General features: G+C 40.1%; 1 protein-coding gene across 3 annotated transcripts in view; it reads right to left on the minus strand.

Moving 5' to 3' along the window:
• Positions 1-2724: 2724 nt before the first annotated feature.
• The window catches only part of LOC148845385 (ARM repeat superfamily protein), a 125346-nt gene continuing 110499 nt past the window's right edge, over positions 2725-17571 (minus strand). For 2 of the 3 annotated variants that reach the window (XM_088955616.1, XM_088955618.1), the window contains exons 32-35: positions 4125-4286; positions 3894-4003; positions 3754-3813; positions 2725-3158 (exon numbers count right to left, since the gene is read on the minus strand). In XM_088955616.1, the coding sequence (XP_088811742.1) occupies positions 2943-3158; positions 3754-3813; positions 3894-4003; positions 4125-4286 (548 nt within the window). In that variant the 3' untranslated portion in view covers positions 2725-2942. The remainder of the gene's footprint in view (positions 3159-3753; positions 3814-3893; positions 4004-4124; positions 4287-17571) is intronic. The other variant, XM_088955617.1, reaches the window with a different exon arrangement.

Consider the following 17571-nt stretch of genomic DNA (forward strand, 5'->3'; position numbering starts at 1 on the left):
CTTGTTGTAGCCCTCTTTCAAGAGTAAATGGCGATAATGGATAGCCAATCTTGTGCACTAATACTTTGTGTATTAGAGCACAACTTAATGAGTTTACAAAAATCTGGGTGTCGTTTTAGGTTTTGAAGCATGGCATGGATGAACAGCCACTTGACTTTGTCATAGTCCTTTGAAAGATCCATTTTGAACAAGAACAGTCCCTTTCTTCTTAACCTCTTTGATTATTTCTTGAGCAATAATACATTTATTAAGAATATGCCATCCTAGAACGAACTTTTATTGTTTATAGTTGTCTAGTCAGGATCTTTGCAACTATCTTGTATAGCATACAATTGGCTTATAACCTCATGTTTGTTTTTTCTTTAAAGTCAAAACAAAATTAGTATTGTTTAAATCGGCGGGGGGGGGGGGGGCGCTTGAGGCTGTTAGATGCTGGCGCTTTCAGGTCGGCTTGAACAAAGACCACCATCTTGATTTCCTCTTTACCTAAAACATTGCTTGCAGTCTTATTCTCTTCCTTTGTACTTTCAAAGTATGAGAGCAAGTAATCTAAGCATGGAAAAACAGGCATTGAACACGTAATTGGCAGTGGCTTGTCAGTGTTTATTGAATTCCTTTTGGCATTGTAGTCTATTTCCCCTATCAATTTTTATCCAATCAATTCTGGTAAAACATCTGCAATTTTATCACTGAAAAGTGGAAGTAGCTAGTGTTCCTATCTCCTTTCTCCCAGTTTCCTTGGCTCTTTTGAACCCAATAGGGTTGCTCCATCTCTGCCCACTGTTCAAGCTCCTCCATTAGCTTGCGTTCCCTGTTGCTAATATTGTTACTTGCTGGCACCTCCTGTACGAGCATGATTCTCTATTGCAGCATTTTGGTTTTTTATTGTATATTACCAATTCCCCTCTGCCCCATTTTGGTAGTTCTAACTTTACTTCTCATTATACCATGCTCTCTATTGGTTTAGTTGCTCCACATCTGATCCATTTTCTCTTTGAAGCCTTTTATTCTGGTCCAAGTTATTTCATATTTTGTACTTAGCTTGTTTAATTCGTGCAAGTTTGGCGGTAATGGACAGTGATTGCTCCTGATGGCTGGTAGATGCAGAATATGGGTGTCTTCATGTCTTGAAAAAGCATTTGTCAGACAACCAAGGGGTGGTTCACTAGTATGTTAGCTGGTTTGTTCCAGCATTGATGCGGAGTGGATTTCCGCAACCACCGATTTGGGGAAAGGGCTATTAGTGGTGCGTAGCTCCAAATAACACAAAAAAAAAAAAAAAGAAAAAAAAAATCGTTCGTCAAAAATCAGATGACATGGCTTAGTAAACCCACTCCTTTATTGTGTATTTTGCTTCTCTCTTGTTGCACTATGTATAAGCCGACCCATTGTATTAGGAGTGACTCAGCCAGGTCCAGTATCAATCGAAGGTACCAACTGGTTCAATGTGTAAGGCCTCTAGCTGGTAGTAGCGGAGACTATAGATCCATTTCCTTTTTCATCTGGGATGTGGGGGCTATGAGTATGGGAGATGGGTTACACTCATACCCCATGAAGCCAAAAGAAAAAAGAAAAACAGTATTAATAATGAGTTTATGACACCAGACATTAAACCTGAATAACCAATCAACTAATTTCATAAAGGTAGTATGTGGTAACCAATACCTGGTATTCATCAAAGGAGGGGGGGGGGGGTGATTTACTGATTAATCGAAGTTCATATATATTACACCTTTTGCTTTTTGGCATAATAGATATTGCCTTGGTTACAAGGATTAAGGAGTTCATTTGAATTGAAGTGAAAAAAAAAGTTCATTTGAATTCAAATTTTAATGTTTGAGGGATTTATAGTATTAATTGGAGAGTCAATAGCTGGATTAACGCAGCATTGGTCTAATACCAAAAACGGTTTTTTTTTTTTTCGTAGGGTTACCACCATTGTGTGGCCATGGAAACAAAAGGAAAATCTGTGATGCCAGAAAGACATGTTACGTGAAAGGCTTTGACCAATCACAACTCCCCCTGAATTTGATAAAAGCCCACCTGATTGGTTACTATAATGGTGCTGGTTGATTGGTTGCAAGTTGTTTCAGTACCATGTCTTTCCAGCATCATATCAGTTGGCGACGGTATAAAGTGATACATATTGAATCATATTGATCAATACATATCAATACTTCAGGCTGTGTTTGGTTTGAGGGAAAAAGTAGGAAAAGGAAGGGAAATGTAGAGAAACCTTTACAAACCTTGCATAGGGAGGAAAATTTCACTTCCTTTCCCTACCTTTTCCTTCAAACCAAACATAGCCTTAAAGTTTATACCCTGGTTACATTTGGTAGAACATAATTTTCCACATGGCAAAACATTAACGGTGCAGTAAAGTTGAATTTTCTTTTGACAAGTTGCAATTCATTGATATTAAAAAGCAGGTAATTTTGTTACATGCAGCGTGACCCATTTTAAATTGCCTATAGACAGAAATCTGGATGACCATTTCAATTTTCAACACAAGATGGTAGTAACTGCCCAAGTTTGTTTCACAAGGCTGGAAATGGTATTCTTTTGTCCAAAGTCAAATTCAAAACTGATCTGGTTAAGGGAACATGAATTTGATTTATGAATGATTGTATTGTAAGTGGATCCACCTCAATGATAATATTTAAATATATGCTTATATCTACATAAAATTATTTTGTATGTTTATAGAAGAATCATAGGCTCAACTCTCACAAAAAATTGTTTTCAAGTCATTTTATTCATGATACACAATATCAGTCATAAATAGTGTGTATTTTTTCTTGAAAAAGAAACATCCAACACCCAAAAATGAATTTTTTCGTTCTACACATCCTTTTTTCTGTTAGAAAATGGGCTGTTATATACAAGTTTGAATGTCGTACATTTGTATTCCATTTCTATACATGTTACTCACCTTGGTGCCTTCAGTGTGCAATCTCAGAAGTTGAGGCATTTTTTAGCTCAAGATCCTCAATAATGTTGATACATTTCCTTAATGATGACTTGGCCTGCTCGCTCCTTTCAATCTCATATAAGGAAACGAGATCGCTCTTAAGCCCGTTATCTTTCCACTGTACAGGTGCAGTGGCTTTATAAAGCTGGGTTATTTCAAGTAGGCAATCTGATGCACTGATGTGAACCTGAATTTCATTTATAACATCCAAGGAATTAAAATAAATATAAGAAAGTATACAAAATGAAACCAATGAATCCTAATCAACTGAAGTCATAACCTTCTCAAGAAATTTGATATAAAGGATAACTCAGGTATACAGAAATATTTACATAAATCTTGAGCAAAAACCTCCATTAGAAATATGCCTAGTTTCCCTTTTTTGTTTTTGATAAGTTGTATGGCAAGAAGACTGTATATGAGGGAATAAACAAAAGTAAACACGTTTATTTTCCCTTTTACAAATAATATCCCTTGCGTTTTCTTTCCAGTTGATCTTCTTGAACTCTTTATTTAAATAAACAAAGGTAAAAAGAAGTTTTATTTGGTTAGGCTAAAATTTGCTTCACTGGAATGGGTTAATATGGTGTACCAAGTGGAGCCTTTATAGGTTGCCACCTCAGACACACATGGAGAAAGAATACTTTACCTGCTTTGGTAAACATATCATCAAATAATAAGATATAAAGAATGTAAATGAGATTGCAAGATTTAAGAAGTTGATTGTTTTTGGTTTTAACTGTTTTCGAGTGGAATATTCAATGGGGAGGAAGGAAGAATACCTGGGCAATCTTTACTGTCTTCATGCATTCAGTTAGCTTAAGTGGCACAAAGCAAAACATCTGAAGAAAGTACAACTGAAAAAGTGAGATGGACAAGAATACATGATAACCATAAACAGAAAATCAAGATTTGGAATTACCTCATGAATCAAAGAAGTTGCATTAGCATATAGACGGGCATCCCGAGAGTTGACAATGCTCTGGAGCTTTGAAAACAACTCTTTCATTGATGAAAAAGTTGCCATTTTGACTGGCCTCAGGAGTCCAATGGTAGCAATAGTTACCAAAATGAAGACAATTAAGAGAAGTAGAAAATGCAAACAATTAAACCCAAGTGATTTTGTTCAATTTATAATGGATAAAAAAGATACCTGTCCATGGCAACCCAGGCGACAATGCAAACAAGAAAACATTCATCAAATTATTCCCCTGTTCAAGAAGATCACTTAGACGTGCCACAGAGATGCAAGATGTAATGCAGTCGAGAACCTTATCATGTGGAGCAGAAACATATGCATTGTCTTCTTCTGTACCTTAAGCAAAGCAAATATCTCCTTTACACCAGAGCAAAAAGATACCAATACGTGGAAAGAAGCATATAAAAGGAAGTTTCAATCAGAAAGGGGTCAAGGAATATGTACATCCATATTTGAAAATATTATAATTCGGCCTGCCTTTGAGTTCTGTTAGTCTGATAACAGCCAAGAAGAGAGAAGAAGAAAGAAGAAAGAAAGAGAGAGAGAAAGGACGAGAAAAGGAGAGAAGAAAAGCCTGGTTCAAATTAGGAAAGATCACTTCTCCCATTCGGCCAGACATGTTTTATATTACTAACATAATGGAAAAGATACATGTGCCCTTATTTAAGTGAGGGACACTAGTTCTAATATAATATTACAGATCAGCAACCTTAACATAAGTACAAAGACAGAAATACCCCTACACTAACACTCCCCCTCAAGCTGATGAGTATATATCATATAATCCCAGCTTGTTACATATGTAGTCCACTCTTCCCCAACTCAATCATTTTGTAAATAAGTCTGCCCACTGGTTCCCTGTGTTAACATATGCAGTGTCTATCATTCCATTCAGCACCTTCTCTCTCACAAAGTAACAGTTAACCTCTATGTGCTTGGTTCTTTCATGAAACACCGGATTAGAAGAAATATGAATTGCAGCCTGATTGTCACAATAGAGCTTCATTGGAGTGTTAATATTGTATCCTATCTCCTGTAGAAGGTTCCTTAGCCACACTAATACACAAGCAGTATGTACCATAGCACTATATTCTGCCTTTGCACTGCTTCTCACCACGACTATCTGCTTCTTACTTTTCCATGTCACCAGATTACCCCAAGAAAAGTGCAATAGCCTGTGGTAGACCTCCTATAAGACATAGAACCGGCCCAATCAGCATTAGTATACCCTTCTATTTCAAGTTTTCCACCACTTTTGTATATCAAACCACGACCAGGGGCCCTTTTTAAATACCTCACAATTCTTAGAACAACATCCCAATGAGGAACCAGATGTTTCTGCATGAACTGACTTATCACACTAACCGCAAATGAAATATTTGGCCGAGTAATGGTTAGGTAGTTTAGTTTACCTGCAAGTCGCCAGTATCTGCCAGGGCCTTCAAACACTTCACCCATATCACTACTCAACCTAGTATTTGTTTCTATAGGTGTTTCAGTTGGTTTAGCACCTAACAAACTTGTTTCCTCTAGCAAATCAAGCACATATTTCCTCTGACACAAATTAATACCATGCTTAGATCTTGCTACTTCTATCCCCAAGAAATATTTCAATTTACCAAGGTCCTTTGTTGGAAATTGTTCCTGTAGAAAAGTCTTCAACCTGTCAATGCCCATTTTATCATTCCCAGTAATAACAATATCATCTACATACACCACCAATAGGAATTTTCCTGCCTGAGAGTTATGACTGAAGACAGAATGATCAACTTGGCATTGTTTCATACCAAACTTCTTTACCACCTCATTGAACCTACCAAACCATGCTCGAGGAAACTGTTTAAGCCCATATATAGCCTTCTTTAGTCTACATACCTTCCATCCTCCCCTTGAGCAACAAACCCCGGTGGTTGATCCATGTAGACCTCCTCGAGCAAATCACCATGCAAAAAAGCATTCTTGATATCAAGCTGATAGAGGGGCCAATCATAAATAGCAGCAAGAGATATCACAACACGAACCGAACCTATCTTAGCAACTGGGGAGAAGGTCATTGTGTAGTTAATACCATAGGTTTGGGAGTACCCTTTTGCAACCAATCGAGCTTTCAGGCGCTCAACACTACCATCAGGTAAATACTTAACGGTATAAACCCACTTACAACCGACAACCTGCTTCCCAAGAGGAAGAGTGGTGAGGTCCTAAGTATGTTTATGAATTAGAGCTGAGAGTTTTTCTTCCAATGCACGACACCACCTTGGAGAGGCAAGGGCTTCCTAGACATCCTTAGGAACAACAACTGAGGATAACAAAGAGATAAACTAGCGATGGGAAGCAGAAAGGTGAGTGAGTGAAACATAATTAGAAATAGGATGAAGGGTACGGGTGCATTTACCTTTCCGCAAGGCAATGGGAAGATCAAGATCAGATACTGGGTTTGGAGCTGGTGTGGAGACAACTACCGGATCTATCGACGGTGATGGAGCTGGAGGAGTAGCAGCCGGTACATGTGGGCGATGTGTATACACTTGACGGATAGGTGGGCGTTCAACAGGTGGTGGCACTGGAGGCAAGGACTTGGTCACGACTAGAACAAGGGGAACAGAATCGGCAACTGGAAGTGGAAGAGGGAGAGGTGATGAGGAGGAAGAAGCATCACCGGACCCCAAGAAAAACAGAATAGACTCAAAGAAGGTAACATCAACACACAAAGGAACGTCGAGAACTAGGATGGTAACACTTATACCCTTTTTGGGTCCAAGAATAGCCAAGGAAGATGCACTTAATGGATTGTGCGTCTAACTTGTCATTCTCGGGGTCCAGATTATGGACGAAACAGACACACCCAAAAACCCGAGGAGAAAGAGGAAGCGGAGACAAGGTGGGAAACAAGATAGTGAATGGGGAATGACCATCAAGGATAGACGTAGGCATCCGATTAATCAAGAAGTAAGAAGTAAGCACCGCATCACTCCAAAAGGGTATGGGAACATTCATGTGATGCATGAGGGAACATGTTGTTTCCAAAAGATGACGATTCTTTTTCTTAGCCACCCCATTTTTTTGTGGGGTGTAGGTACATGAGGTCTGATGTATAATGCCATGTTGGTCTAAGTATTCTTGAAATGATGAAGATAAATATTCACGGCCATTATCAGAACGAAAAATTTTAATGTGAACACCAAATTGATTGCGAATCTTAGCATAAAATTTTTGGAGGATGATAAACAATTCACTTCTTTCTTTCATTACATAGAGCCACTCCATCCTTGAAAAATTAACAAAAATGACAAAATATCTATATTCATTGTATGACATCACTTTATAAGGACCTCAAACATCGGAATGAACCAAAGAAAAAGGACTCGACACACGGTTATCAACCCTAGGACTAAAGGGAATACAATGATGTTTCCCCAACTGACACGACTCAGTCTAAAGCAGAAAGTTGACTCAACAAAGGAACCAAAGATTTCAAAACTTTCAGTAAAGGATGACCAAATCGAAAGTGCCACTGGAGAGGAGAGAGAGATGACTGGAGAGCTGTTGATGTTCTTCAACCACCGTCTTCATGCCCTCCACCAATCTTCATCCCTGTCTTGAGATCCTGAAAAACACACTTAGAAGGGCAAAAAGTAATAGAGCAATTGAGTGACTTGGTCAACTTACTAACAGACATAAGGTTAAACAGAAATTTAAGGACATACAAAACTGAGGATAAAGATAAGGGCATCAAGTTAACATTGCCAACACCACAAATCGAGGATGTGGAACCATTACCAAGGGTAACAAATTGTGATGTTGAGCAATGAGAGAGGGAAGAAAACACACTTGGAATTCCAATCATGTGATTGGAGGCTCCAGAGTCAATAATCTAGGGATTGGGTGTGGATGCCAAACAAGCCATACCTGAGTGTGCAAAAGTAGCCGTGTTCTACTGAGATGTGGATTGGAAAAACCTCTCATATTCATCACGGGGAACACTCACCATCTCTTTCCTAGGAACATCTGTGGATATAGAAGGCATCTGATCAGCTGAACGATTATCCTGTCTGAAACTGGTGTCACTAGTCAAGGCATGATTGGCCCAAGTTGAGGGTGGATCATGCAAGTCATAGCAATAATTAATGGTATGTTCATCCATACCACAATGAGTACATCTCCTCGGACCCGAGCCACGTCCTTTGCCACGGGCTCCCCCTGAATCTCTACCTCCAGTACGACCACCACCACTTCGGCCATATACCGGACCACTGCTACCACCACGGCCAGACTGAACTCCTCAAGCTCCACCTATAACACCACGGCCCCTTGACACTGCAAAGGCTAATCTATCAGAGACATTAGAGTTCTCAGTATATCCAATGGAAGTCCTCTGAAGTTGAGCAAACACCTCTTCTAAGGAAGGGAGAGCTGACCCTCCTAGTATCTGAGCCCGCACTGGCTCATACTCAGATTTCAGCCCCATCAAAAATCGAGTCACATCAAGCTGTTCTCTCTGTTGTTGCTGAATTTTGACATCAGAAGTGAGGGGGTGATAAACATTCAACTCATTACGAATGTTTCTCATAGTAGCATAGTACTCCTCAAGACTCTGATTGCCCTGTTGCAGATTAAAGTATTCCTAATACAGCTGATATACTCTTGTTGTATTGTCTTGACCAGAATACAACTTCTTAGCATGGTCCCACACATCTTTGGCAGTGTCAAGAAACATGAAATTTACACTAATCTTGGATTCCATATTGTTCCATAACCACGTGATAATCTGTGTATCCTCTTGTTCCCAGTCTTCATACTCATGAGAATTAGTGGAGGGTTGCTCCTCCCTTATGTGTTTCACCTTCTTCTTTGCCTTCAGAAAAACTTCTACAGATTTAGCCCAAGGTACATAATTCTCTCCATTCAGTTTAATGGAGGTCATTTGAACATTCAGGTAGTCAATAGGTATCATCACATTAGATTTGCTATCACTGTTATCTCCCATTGCTGAATTCTGTTATTACTGAATTCGACACACTGCACACTACTTGATCACACTGATCACACTGGTTTCAGCACTTGTTATTGCTGAAGGTTGCACTCTTTACACCACAAACCCTACCCTACGACTACCTGAAATCTCACCACTATATGACAACCACTCCCCCTTCAAATCACACAAAAAGCAGCATAAACCCTAGCACACTACAGTTTGAAATCCCATCATACGATTTGAAACATACTTCCTATTTGATTCATAACAAAAATATGCATAGAAATCTCTTACCTCATCACTCGGAAAACAAACCACACAAGAAGAAAACCAGTCCACACAAGACACCCACTGCACCACACGAATCAACCCTCTTCTCTTCATCGATTAGGGGTGGGCTTCTTAGAAACCACAGCAACCGACCATGAACAGCACAACTGGAGGCATAGAAACCTCCAAGGGAAGAGGGCGACCACTCCTTTTCAGCCCTTTCCCTTATCTCCAATTGATGGCAGAGAAGTCAAGAGAAAACCCTAGATTGAGTGCGCAGAAAATAGAAATCTGGGCAGATCTGAGTTGCTTAGTTGTGCTCTGATACCATATTATAATTTGGCCTACCTTTGAGTTCTATTAGTCTGATAACAACCAAGAAGAGAGAAGAAGAAAGAAGAAAGAAAGAGAGAGAGAGAAAGGAGGAGAAAATGAGATAAGAAAAGACTGGTCTTAGGGAAAGATCACTTCTCCCATTCGGCCAGACATGTTTTATATTACTAACATATTGGAAAAGACACATGTGCCCTTATTTAAGTGAGGGACACTAGTTCTAATATAATATTACAGATCAGCAACCTCAACATAAGCATAAAGACAGAAATACCCCTACACTAACAGAAAAGAAAAATAAAACAGAGAAAATTTAGAAAAATGTAGATATTCATGAAATATGATAACCGCATAATTACAATAAAGATGGTGTTAGTACCTTGTATATAGGTTATAGGTTGATTTGATGCAAATGGAACCGTAAATAATGGACTAATACCTAGAACACTAGAGAATATATGAAAAACAAATCAAATTAGTCTTAACTAAATATATATTACTTGATAAACTTTTGATGATTATATTTCATCTAAATTGTGTACTTACACTTCATGTATATCTATAATATAGAACTTAGGTCTGGGGCCATAAGACTTTAGTTGTGGTCTGGAGCCCTCATAAATTTCCCTTGTTGCATACAGAGTATTAGGTTCATTCCCACCATTTTGATGTCCCATAAAGGGAATGCCAACAAGTAGCCTAATCAAGTGACTTAACAATATTATTTTACACATTATTGTCATTTCTTTGCAAGAGTTGTAATGGAAACCTTTTCCAAAACAAAAACACGCTTAAAATGGTACTTCAAGCTAATTTTTTGGCCTAGTTTCCATAATGAAACCATTGGTTGGAAAAGCCATGATACTCTGCATATGAACATGTTCCAAGCCTTTTTCCGAGATTGTTGGGATGTGATAAAAAATGATCTTTGTGAGGTTTTTAATGAGTTTGTAGATAAGCATATAGTCAGCCGAGGCATTAATGCTACTTTCTTGGCTCTAATTCTAAAGAAGTCTGATGCCATCCATCTTAAAAACTTCAAGCTAATTAGTTTGGTAATTAGTATCTATAAAATCCTGGCAAAGGTGTTGCCTTTGAGGATTAAAGAAATCCTTCCCTCCATTATTAGTCAGGCCCAAGGGGCATTCATCCATGGACGACAGATAATTGATTAGATCCTAGTTGCCAACGAATGTGTGGAGGAGATGAAGAGGTCTAAGCAAAGAGGCTTTGTTTGTAAGCTTAATCGTGAGAAAGCCTATGATTTGGTGGACTAGCAATTCCTAGTAGAGGTTTTGAGGAAGTGTGGGTTCGGTGAAAGATGGTGTGGTTGGATGTTTGGTTGTGTCAGCTCTTGTCACTACTCATCCTAGAAAATGGGGTGGTAAGGGATTTTTTTCCAGCTAGTAGGGGTATTAGACAAGGGGATCCACTTTCACCTTTTCTCTTTACCTTGGTAGCTGATGTTTTCAGTCAAATTATCACCAAGGCTGATAGGGAAGATGTGACAAGGGGATGGAGAATAGGCACAAACCAAACTCCAGTAACTCATTTGTAGTTTGTGGATGACTTGATGATCTTCTGTGATGGTGATTTTAGTGAGGTGGGAAACTTGAAATAAATGATTAAAGCCTTTGAATGAGTGTCCAATCTGAAAATCTATTGCAGATTGTCTTCAGTTCTCCATTTCTACCTGGCCCTTGTCCTATTTAGGGCTGCTATTAGGGGCAAACCCTAGGGAGAGTAGGTTCTAGACCCCATTCATAGAGAAGTTTGAAAAGAGATTAGTTGTGTAGAAGAAAAATTACATCTCTTTGGGTGGGAGGATCACCTAAGAGCTACTGTCTCAATCCTAGCTACTTACTACCTCTCTGTCTTTAGGATACCATCTAGGGAAGCGAAGAAACTAGAAAAATTGATGAGAGATTTTCTTTGGGAACCAGGAGAAGGTAAAAAAGACCACTTAATCACTTGGGAGGTTGTGGGTAGAAGCAAAAAGGAAAGAGGATTACGGCTCGGGAATGTGCTTAAAAAGAATTCAGCTTTGTTAGGGAAGTGGTTTTGGAGGTGGCCTATGGACTGAGATAGGTTGTGGCATTAAGTGGTGAAGAGTATTCATGGACAAGATTCAAAGTATCGACACGTATCAGCCCGTATCGGCCGATACGTATTGTTCCGGGACCCCTCCGATACGCCCCTACAGTGGGTGTATCGGGGGTCTGATCGATTCAGGGACCCCTCCCATGAACCAGTTGCGAAAAAAAAAGCACTAAAAAGTTGTATTGATTAGCCCGATACCGGCGTATCAGGCGTATCGATATTTTGAACCTTGTTCATGGATGCTCAGAGAGTGGATGGGATGCTGGTGCTTCAAGGGAGGGCTAACCTAGCAACACCATGGAAAGCAATTCACAAAATTCTTCCGCAGCTCCTCAGTTGTATCATGTATGATGCTTGTTCTGGTAATTCTATTCAGTTTTGGGAGGACATTCGGGCTGGAGATATTCCCCTAAAAGACCTTTTTTTCATCTTTGTACTCTGTTTCTTCGTATAAAAAAGAGGTGATTTCAGAATTCATTCCTTCAATTTTAAATTTGTTGTCTTTGTTAGGTTGAAGGGTTTTATGTATTGATGGTTCGACTGATAAGTGTTCTTATTAGCATGTATTTGGGTTTAAGTTGTTATGTACTGGGCCTGTGTTAATGGGCCTAAGTTTATTTGGTGTTTTAAGTAGTCTGGGTGTGCCATCACTAATCAGGGGCATTCCAGACATTTCCTGTAACATTGTACTATAATCTAATATAAATGATAGTACTGTCGATTGGGTTATGTAGTTCGGCATTCTCAGCACCTCTTGGTCTCCTCCTCTCTTCTACTACTTCGTCTACAACATTTCAACTTAATATGGTATCAGAGAATTAAGCAATTTCCTGGTTACAGCCGACGCCATCTCCTCTCTCTTGTTGTCTTTCTTTCTTTTTTTATCTTGGTTGCTGCGGTGAAACCCTAGGGTTGCAGGAGAACAATACAAGGTTCAAACCTAGGGTTTCCCTTGGTTGTAGGGCACAAGGGAAGTAAGACCCAGAAGTTATTGTCCTACTAGATTGTTTCTAGTAGTGAGTAGCCACTCGGCTGCTAAGAGAGGTCTGTATAGGACAAACCTAGATTGAGGACTGATTTCAGCAGTCCTAGTATTGGTCATAGGGGGGAACACTCTATAGTTGCAGTAATCGAAGCCCAAGAGAAGTCTGCATAGTGCAGTGGTGGAGAGCTCTCAGCTTCAGGTCGGTTACCAGCTCACAGAACACCTTATTTGCTGCTGTAACTGTACTTCAGAACTGTGACAGCCTCGGCAAGTCTGAACCAGTGTTGCGAGCTGTCAGAACTTCTTCAATACTGCAACTAGTCTTTTTCAGCACTGTGAACACTTCGGCTAGTCTGAAACAGTGTTATCTACACAGAGTCTGCAGCCAAGATGTCTTCAATATCCGGAGAGGTCTCTTCTAGGGATATCAGACCTGGTGGGAGGTCTTCAAATCTGGAAAACCCAAATCTGCACAGCTTGCAATTACAAGTGTGCTGCTGGATGAATACAACTTCAGGGAGTGGTCCTTTTCTGCAATGCTTTTTATTACTTCCCGTGATCTCACGGGCTACTTAGATGGGAGTAAGAAGGAACCTGAAGTTGGCAATGCGGAGTATGCAGTGTGGCGCAAGGAGAATGCCACAGTTATGTCCTGGCTGCTTGCCTCTATGACTCCACAAGTTGCCAGGACTGTTCAACACTTCCCCACAGGAGCCAAGATTTGGGAAAAATTGTCTAAAGCCTATGGACAAAAGAAAAATAATGCTAGAATCTACAGATTGAATCAAGACATTGCTGCCTTAAGGCAAGGGGATATGATAGTTAACATATTTTGCAACTCTGGAAGGACTTTGGGAAGAACTTGACCATCACTTGATTTTGGACTGGGAAAATGCCAGGGACAAGGAGAGACATGATAAGTAGATTGAAGAGAGCAAGGCCTTTAAGTTCTTGGCTGGCCTGGACCCAGTGTATGAGGGCATAAGATCACATATTCTAGGAAGAGATGAACTGCCCGAGTTACATCATGTTTATTACCTGGTAAGAAATGAAGAAGTCGGGAGAAAGAAGATGCAAGTTGACTCTCAGATTCAACCAGCTGAACATTCAGCCCTAATTTCCAATAAGGGAAATAGACATCAAGACGAGAAGCATCTTAAGTGCACTCATTGTGGGAGGGAGAGACATGTAAAAGAAAAGTGTTGGGTCCTGTATCCTCACCTGAAGCCAGCTGCATTGAGAAAGAACAAGAAGCAACAGAAGGGTCATGCAGCAAGTGGGAACATTGTTACTAGTAACAAGGGTGACAACTCACAGAGTATACCAACAATGGCTTCTTCTCCCATGCGGTAGGTTGCTGATTCCTCTGGAGCCGGTGCCTTGGGCTTCACTGCTAGTGAGGTAGAGGTCCTTAACCGGGCTTTAGCCCGTCTAAGGAGTAATTCTTTTGCTTCCACCTATCTTGCCAGATCAGGTATAGTCTCTGCCTTTAGTGCAACTAGTTCTATTGACTCTACTTCTTGGGTAATTTTTCCGGTGCAACTGACCACATGACACATATGTCCTCCTTATTCTCTTCATATCAATTGTTGTCTGGTCAGGATAAGATGAGAGTTGCTGACGGGTCTTTCTCCACCATCTCTAGAAAAGGGGTGGTTGACCTAAGCAAGGACCTCTCTCTTAAATCAGTTCTACATGTTCCCAGTCTCACCTCAAATCTTTTGTTTGTTTCAAAACTTACCAAAAATTTGAACTGTAGTATAACCTTTTTTCCTACTCATTGTGTCTTTTAGGACAGATTGTCGAGGAGAACGATTGGGAGCGGTCATGAGTATGGAAGCCTCTACTATTTTGATGCAGACATTGGTTCAGCCATACAAGCATCTGCTGCTAGTAGTCCGGAGAATGTGGAGTCAACAGCTAGGTTGCATCTGTGGCATGCTAGGCTAGGTCATTTACCTTTCTCTTCATTAGAAATGTTGTTTCCCGAATTATTTAAGGGCATTTCAAGTCAGAGTTTAGTCTGTGAAGTATGTCAAATGTCAAAACAATGTAGAACTTTTTATCCAATTTCCAGTAATGAAATTCGAGCTCTTTTTGATTTGGTTCATTCTGACGTTGGGGCCCTTCACCTATTGTTTCTATTGGTGACTTTCGTTACTTTATCAGTTTTATTAACCACTACTCTTGATGCACATGGATCTACCTGTTAAAAGGAAGAGATGAAGTGTCACGGATAACTATGGCATTTTGTAAAATGATTGAAACACAATTTGATAAGAGGATTAAGCAATTCTGATCAATTAATGCTGTTGAATACTTTGAAAAATCCTTGAACTTATTCATGGAAGATGCTGGCATGTTACATCAATCATTCTGTGCTAATACCCCTCAGCAGAATGGGATTGGTGAGTGCAAGAATAGACATCTATTGGAGACAACTCGAGCCTTACTATTCCAGCACAAGGTTCTCAAGCAATACTAGTCTCAAGCTGTACTTACTGCATCATATCTGATAAATCGGATGCCATCTAAGGTGCTGGGTATGAAAACCCCTTTTCTCTGTTCTGTGTCCTACTCTTCCGAACTTTCTTCTTCCTCCACGGGTCTTTGGTTGTATATGTTTTATACATGTGAAGGATCCAAAGAAGGCCAAGTTGGATCCTAGGGCTACGAAAGGAATATTTTTGGGGTATTCTCCTACACAAAAGGGTTACAAGTGTTATGATCCTGTCTCCAAGAGAGTATGTCTTTTTTGAGTCTCAACCCTATTTTCAGTCTTCTCAGAATCCTCTTCAGGGGGAGACTAGTGGAATGGAAGAGGATTCCCATTCTCCCTCCTTTTTTGTTCCCCTATCTGCCTCGGGCCTTCCATCCTCTTCTTCTACTCCTAGTTGTGGCATCCCAGGTCAACCTAGTGAGGCTCCCACTGTGCCGGTTACCTCTCCTGATACTGCAGATATCCCTGAAGGCTCCAGTAGGGAACAGAAAGAGATACGAATCACCTACAACAGAAGGAAAAAGGGCCCTCAAACTTATGATAGCAACCGGTTGGACTCAGATCAATCTGTCTCTGCAATCCAAGGTAATTCCAACACACATACTTCTGATTTGGATCTTCCTATTGCTCTCTGTAAGCCTATCCATTCTTGCACCACTCGACATCCCATTGCTGATTTTGTTTCTTACTCACATTTATCTCCAGCTTATCACTCCTTTGTGTGTGCTTTTTCCTCTGTACATGTTCCTTCTAGGTACTCAGAGGCCGTGTCTAATCCAAGGTGGAAAGAAGCTATGAATGAAGAGATGAAAGCAATAACGAAAGCAAGAACTTGGGAATTAGTGGATCTGCCAGAGGGGAAGAGCACTGTCGGGTGCAAGTGGGTGTTTACTGTAAAGCATAGGGAGGATGGGTCCATTGAGAGGTACAAGGCCAGGCTTGTGGCAAAGGGGTTTACTCAAAAAGAAGGGATTGACTACAAAGAATCATTTGCCCCAGTAGCAAAGCTCAACACAATTCGGGTTCTATTGTCATTGGCAGCAAATTTTTTATGGGAACTTCATCAGCTGGATGTGAAGAATGCCTTCCTAAATGGCGACCTTCATGAAGAGGTATTTATGGAACATCCACCAGGCTATGACTTTGATAGAAAGGTGTGTAAACTGAGGAAAGCATTATATGGTTTAAAGCAGTCTCCTTGTGCATGGTTTGAGTGGCTTTGTGGGGCCATGAAGAAAGTGGGGTACACTCAGAGTGGTGCAAACCATACCTTGTTCATAAGGAGATAGGATAGCAAACTTACAGCACTCATTGTTTATATGGATGATATGGTGATTACCGGGAATGACTTGGAAGAGATAAAAAGACGAAAGGAGTTTTTAGCTTCTGAATTTGAGATCAAAGACTTGGGTCATTTGAGATATTTTCTTGGGATTGAAGTTGCTAGGTCAAGAGAGGGGATCTACATATGTCAGCGGAAGTATGTTCTTGACCTCCTAGAGGAGACAGGCATGATAGGGTGTAGACCAGTAGATACTCCAATAGAACAGAATCATGGCCTACAAGAATCAGTAGGGGAGGACTATTGTGATAGAGAGAGATACCAAAAATTGGTAGGGAAGCTAATTACATTTATCTCTCACTCGACCAGATATTGCTTATGTTGTGCATGTTGTCAGTTAGTTCATGCACTCTCCAAAGATCCCTCATATGAAAGCAGTTGAAAGGATTCTCAGGTACTTGAAGACTTGCCCAGGAAAGGGAATTCTATTCAGAAAAAACAATAAAATTGAAATTGAAGCTTATACTGATGCAGATTGGGTTGGTTCTGTTTGGGACAGAAAATCAACTTTAGGATATTGTACATTTGTGGGAGGGAACCTGGTTACATGGCGCAGCAAGAAGCAGAATGTAGTTGCTAGATCAAGTGCCGAAGCTGAATATCGAGCTATGGCTCACGGGGTTGCTGAACTCCTATGACTCAAAACTATTCTTAATAAGCTTGGCATTAAAGCTGAGGGCCCTCTCAGATTGTATTGTGACAACAAGGCTGCCATCAACATTGCAAATAACCCTGTGCAACATGACAGGACAAAACATATTGAGATCGATCGACATTTTGTTAGAGAGAGAATAGTCTCGGGAGAACTTTGCATTCCTTATACTCCATCTAAGATGCAAATTGCAGATGTACTAACTAAAGGGTTGGCTGCAACAAAATTCGTGGACCTTCTTGGCAAGATAAACATGATTGACATCCATGCTTAGCTTGAGGGGGAGTGTTAGGTCGAAGGGTTTTATGTATTGATGGTTCAGCTGATAAGTGTTCTTATTAGCCTGTATTTGTGTTTAAGTTGTTATGTATGGTGTTTTAAGTAGTCTGGGTGTCCCATCACTAATCAGGGGCATTCCAAACATTTCCTATAACATTGTACTATAATCTAATATAAATGATAGT

This window comes from Nelumbo lutea, chromosome 7, assembly GCF_056320005.1.
Source record: "Nelumbo lutea isolate HS-2025 chromosome 7, American lotus-T2T, whole genome shotgun sequence".
NCBI classification, from domain to species: Eukaryota; Viridiplantae; Streptophyta; class Magnoliopsida; order Proteales; family Nelumbonaceae; genus Nelumbo; species Nelumbo lutea.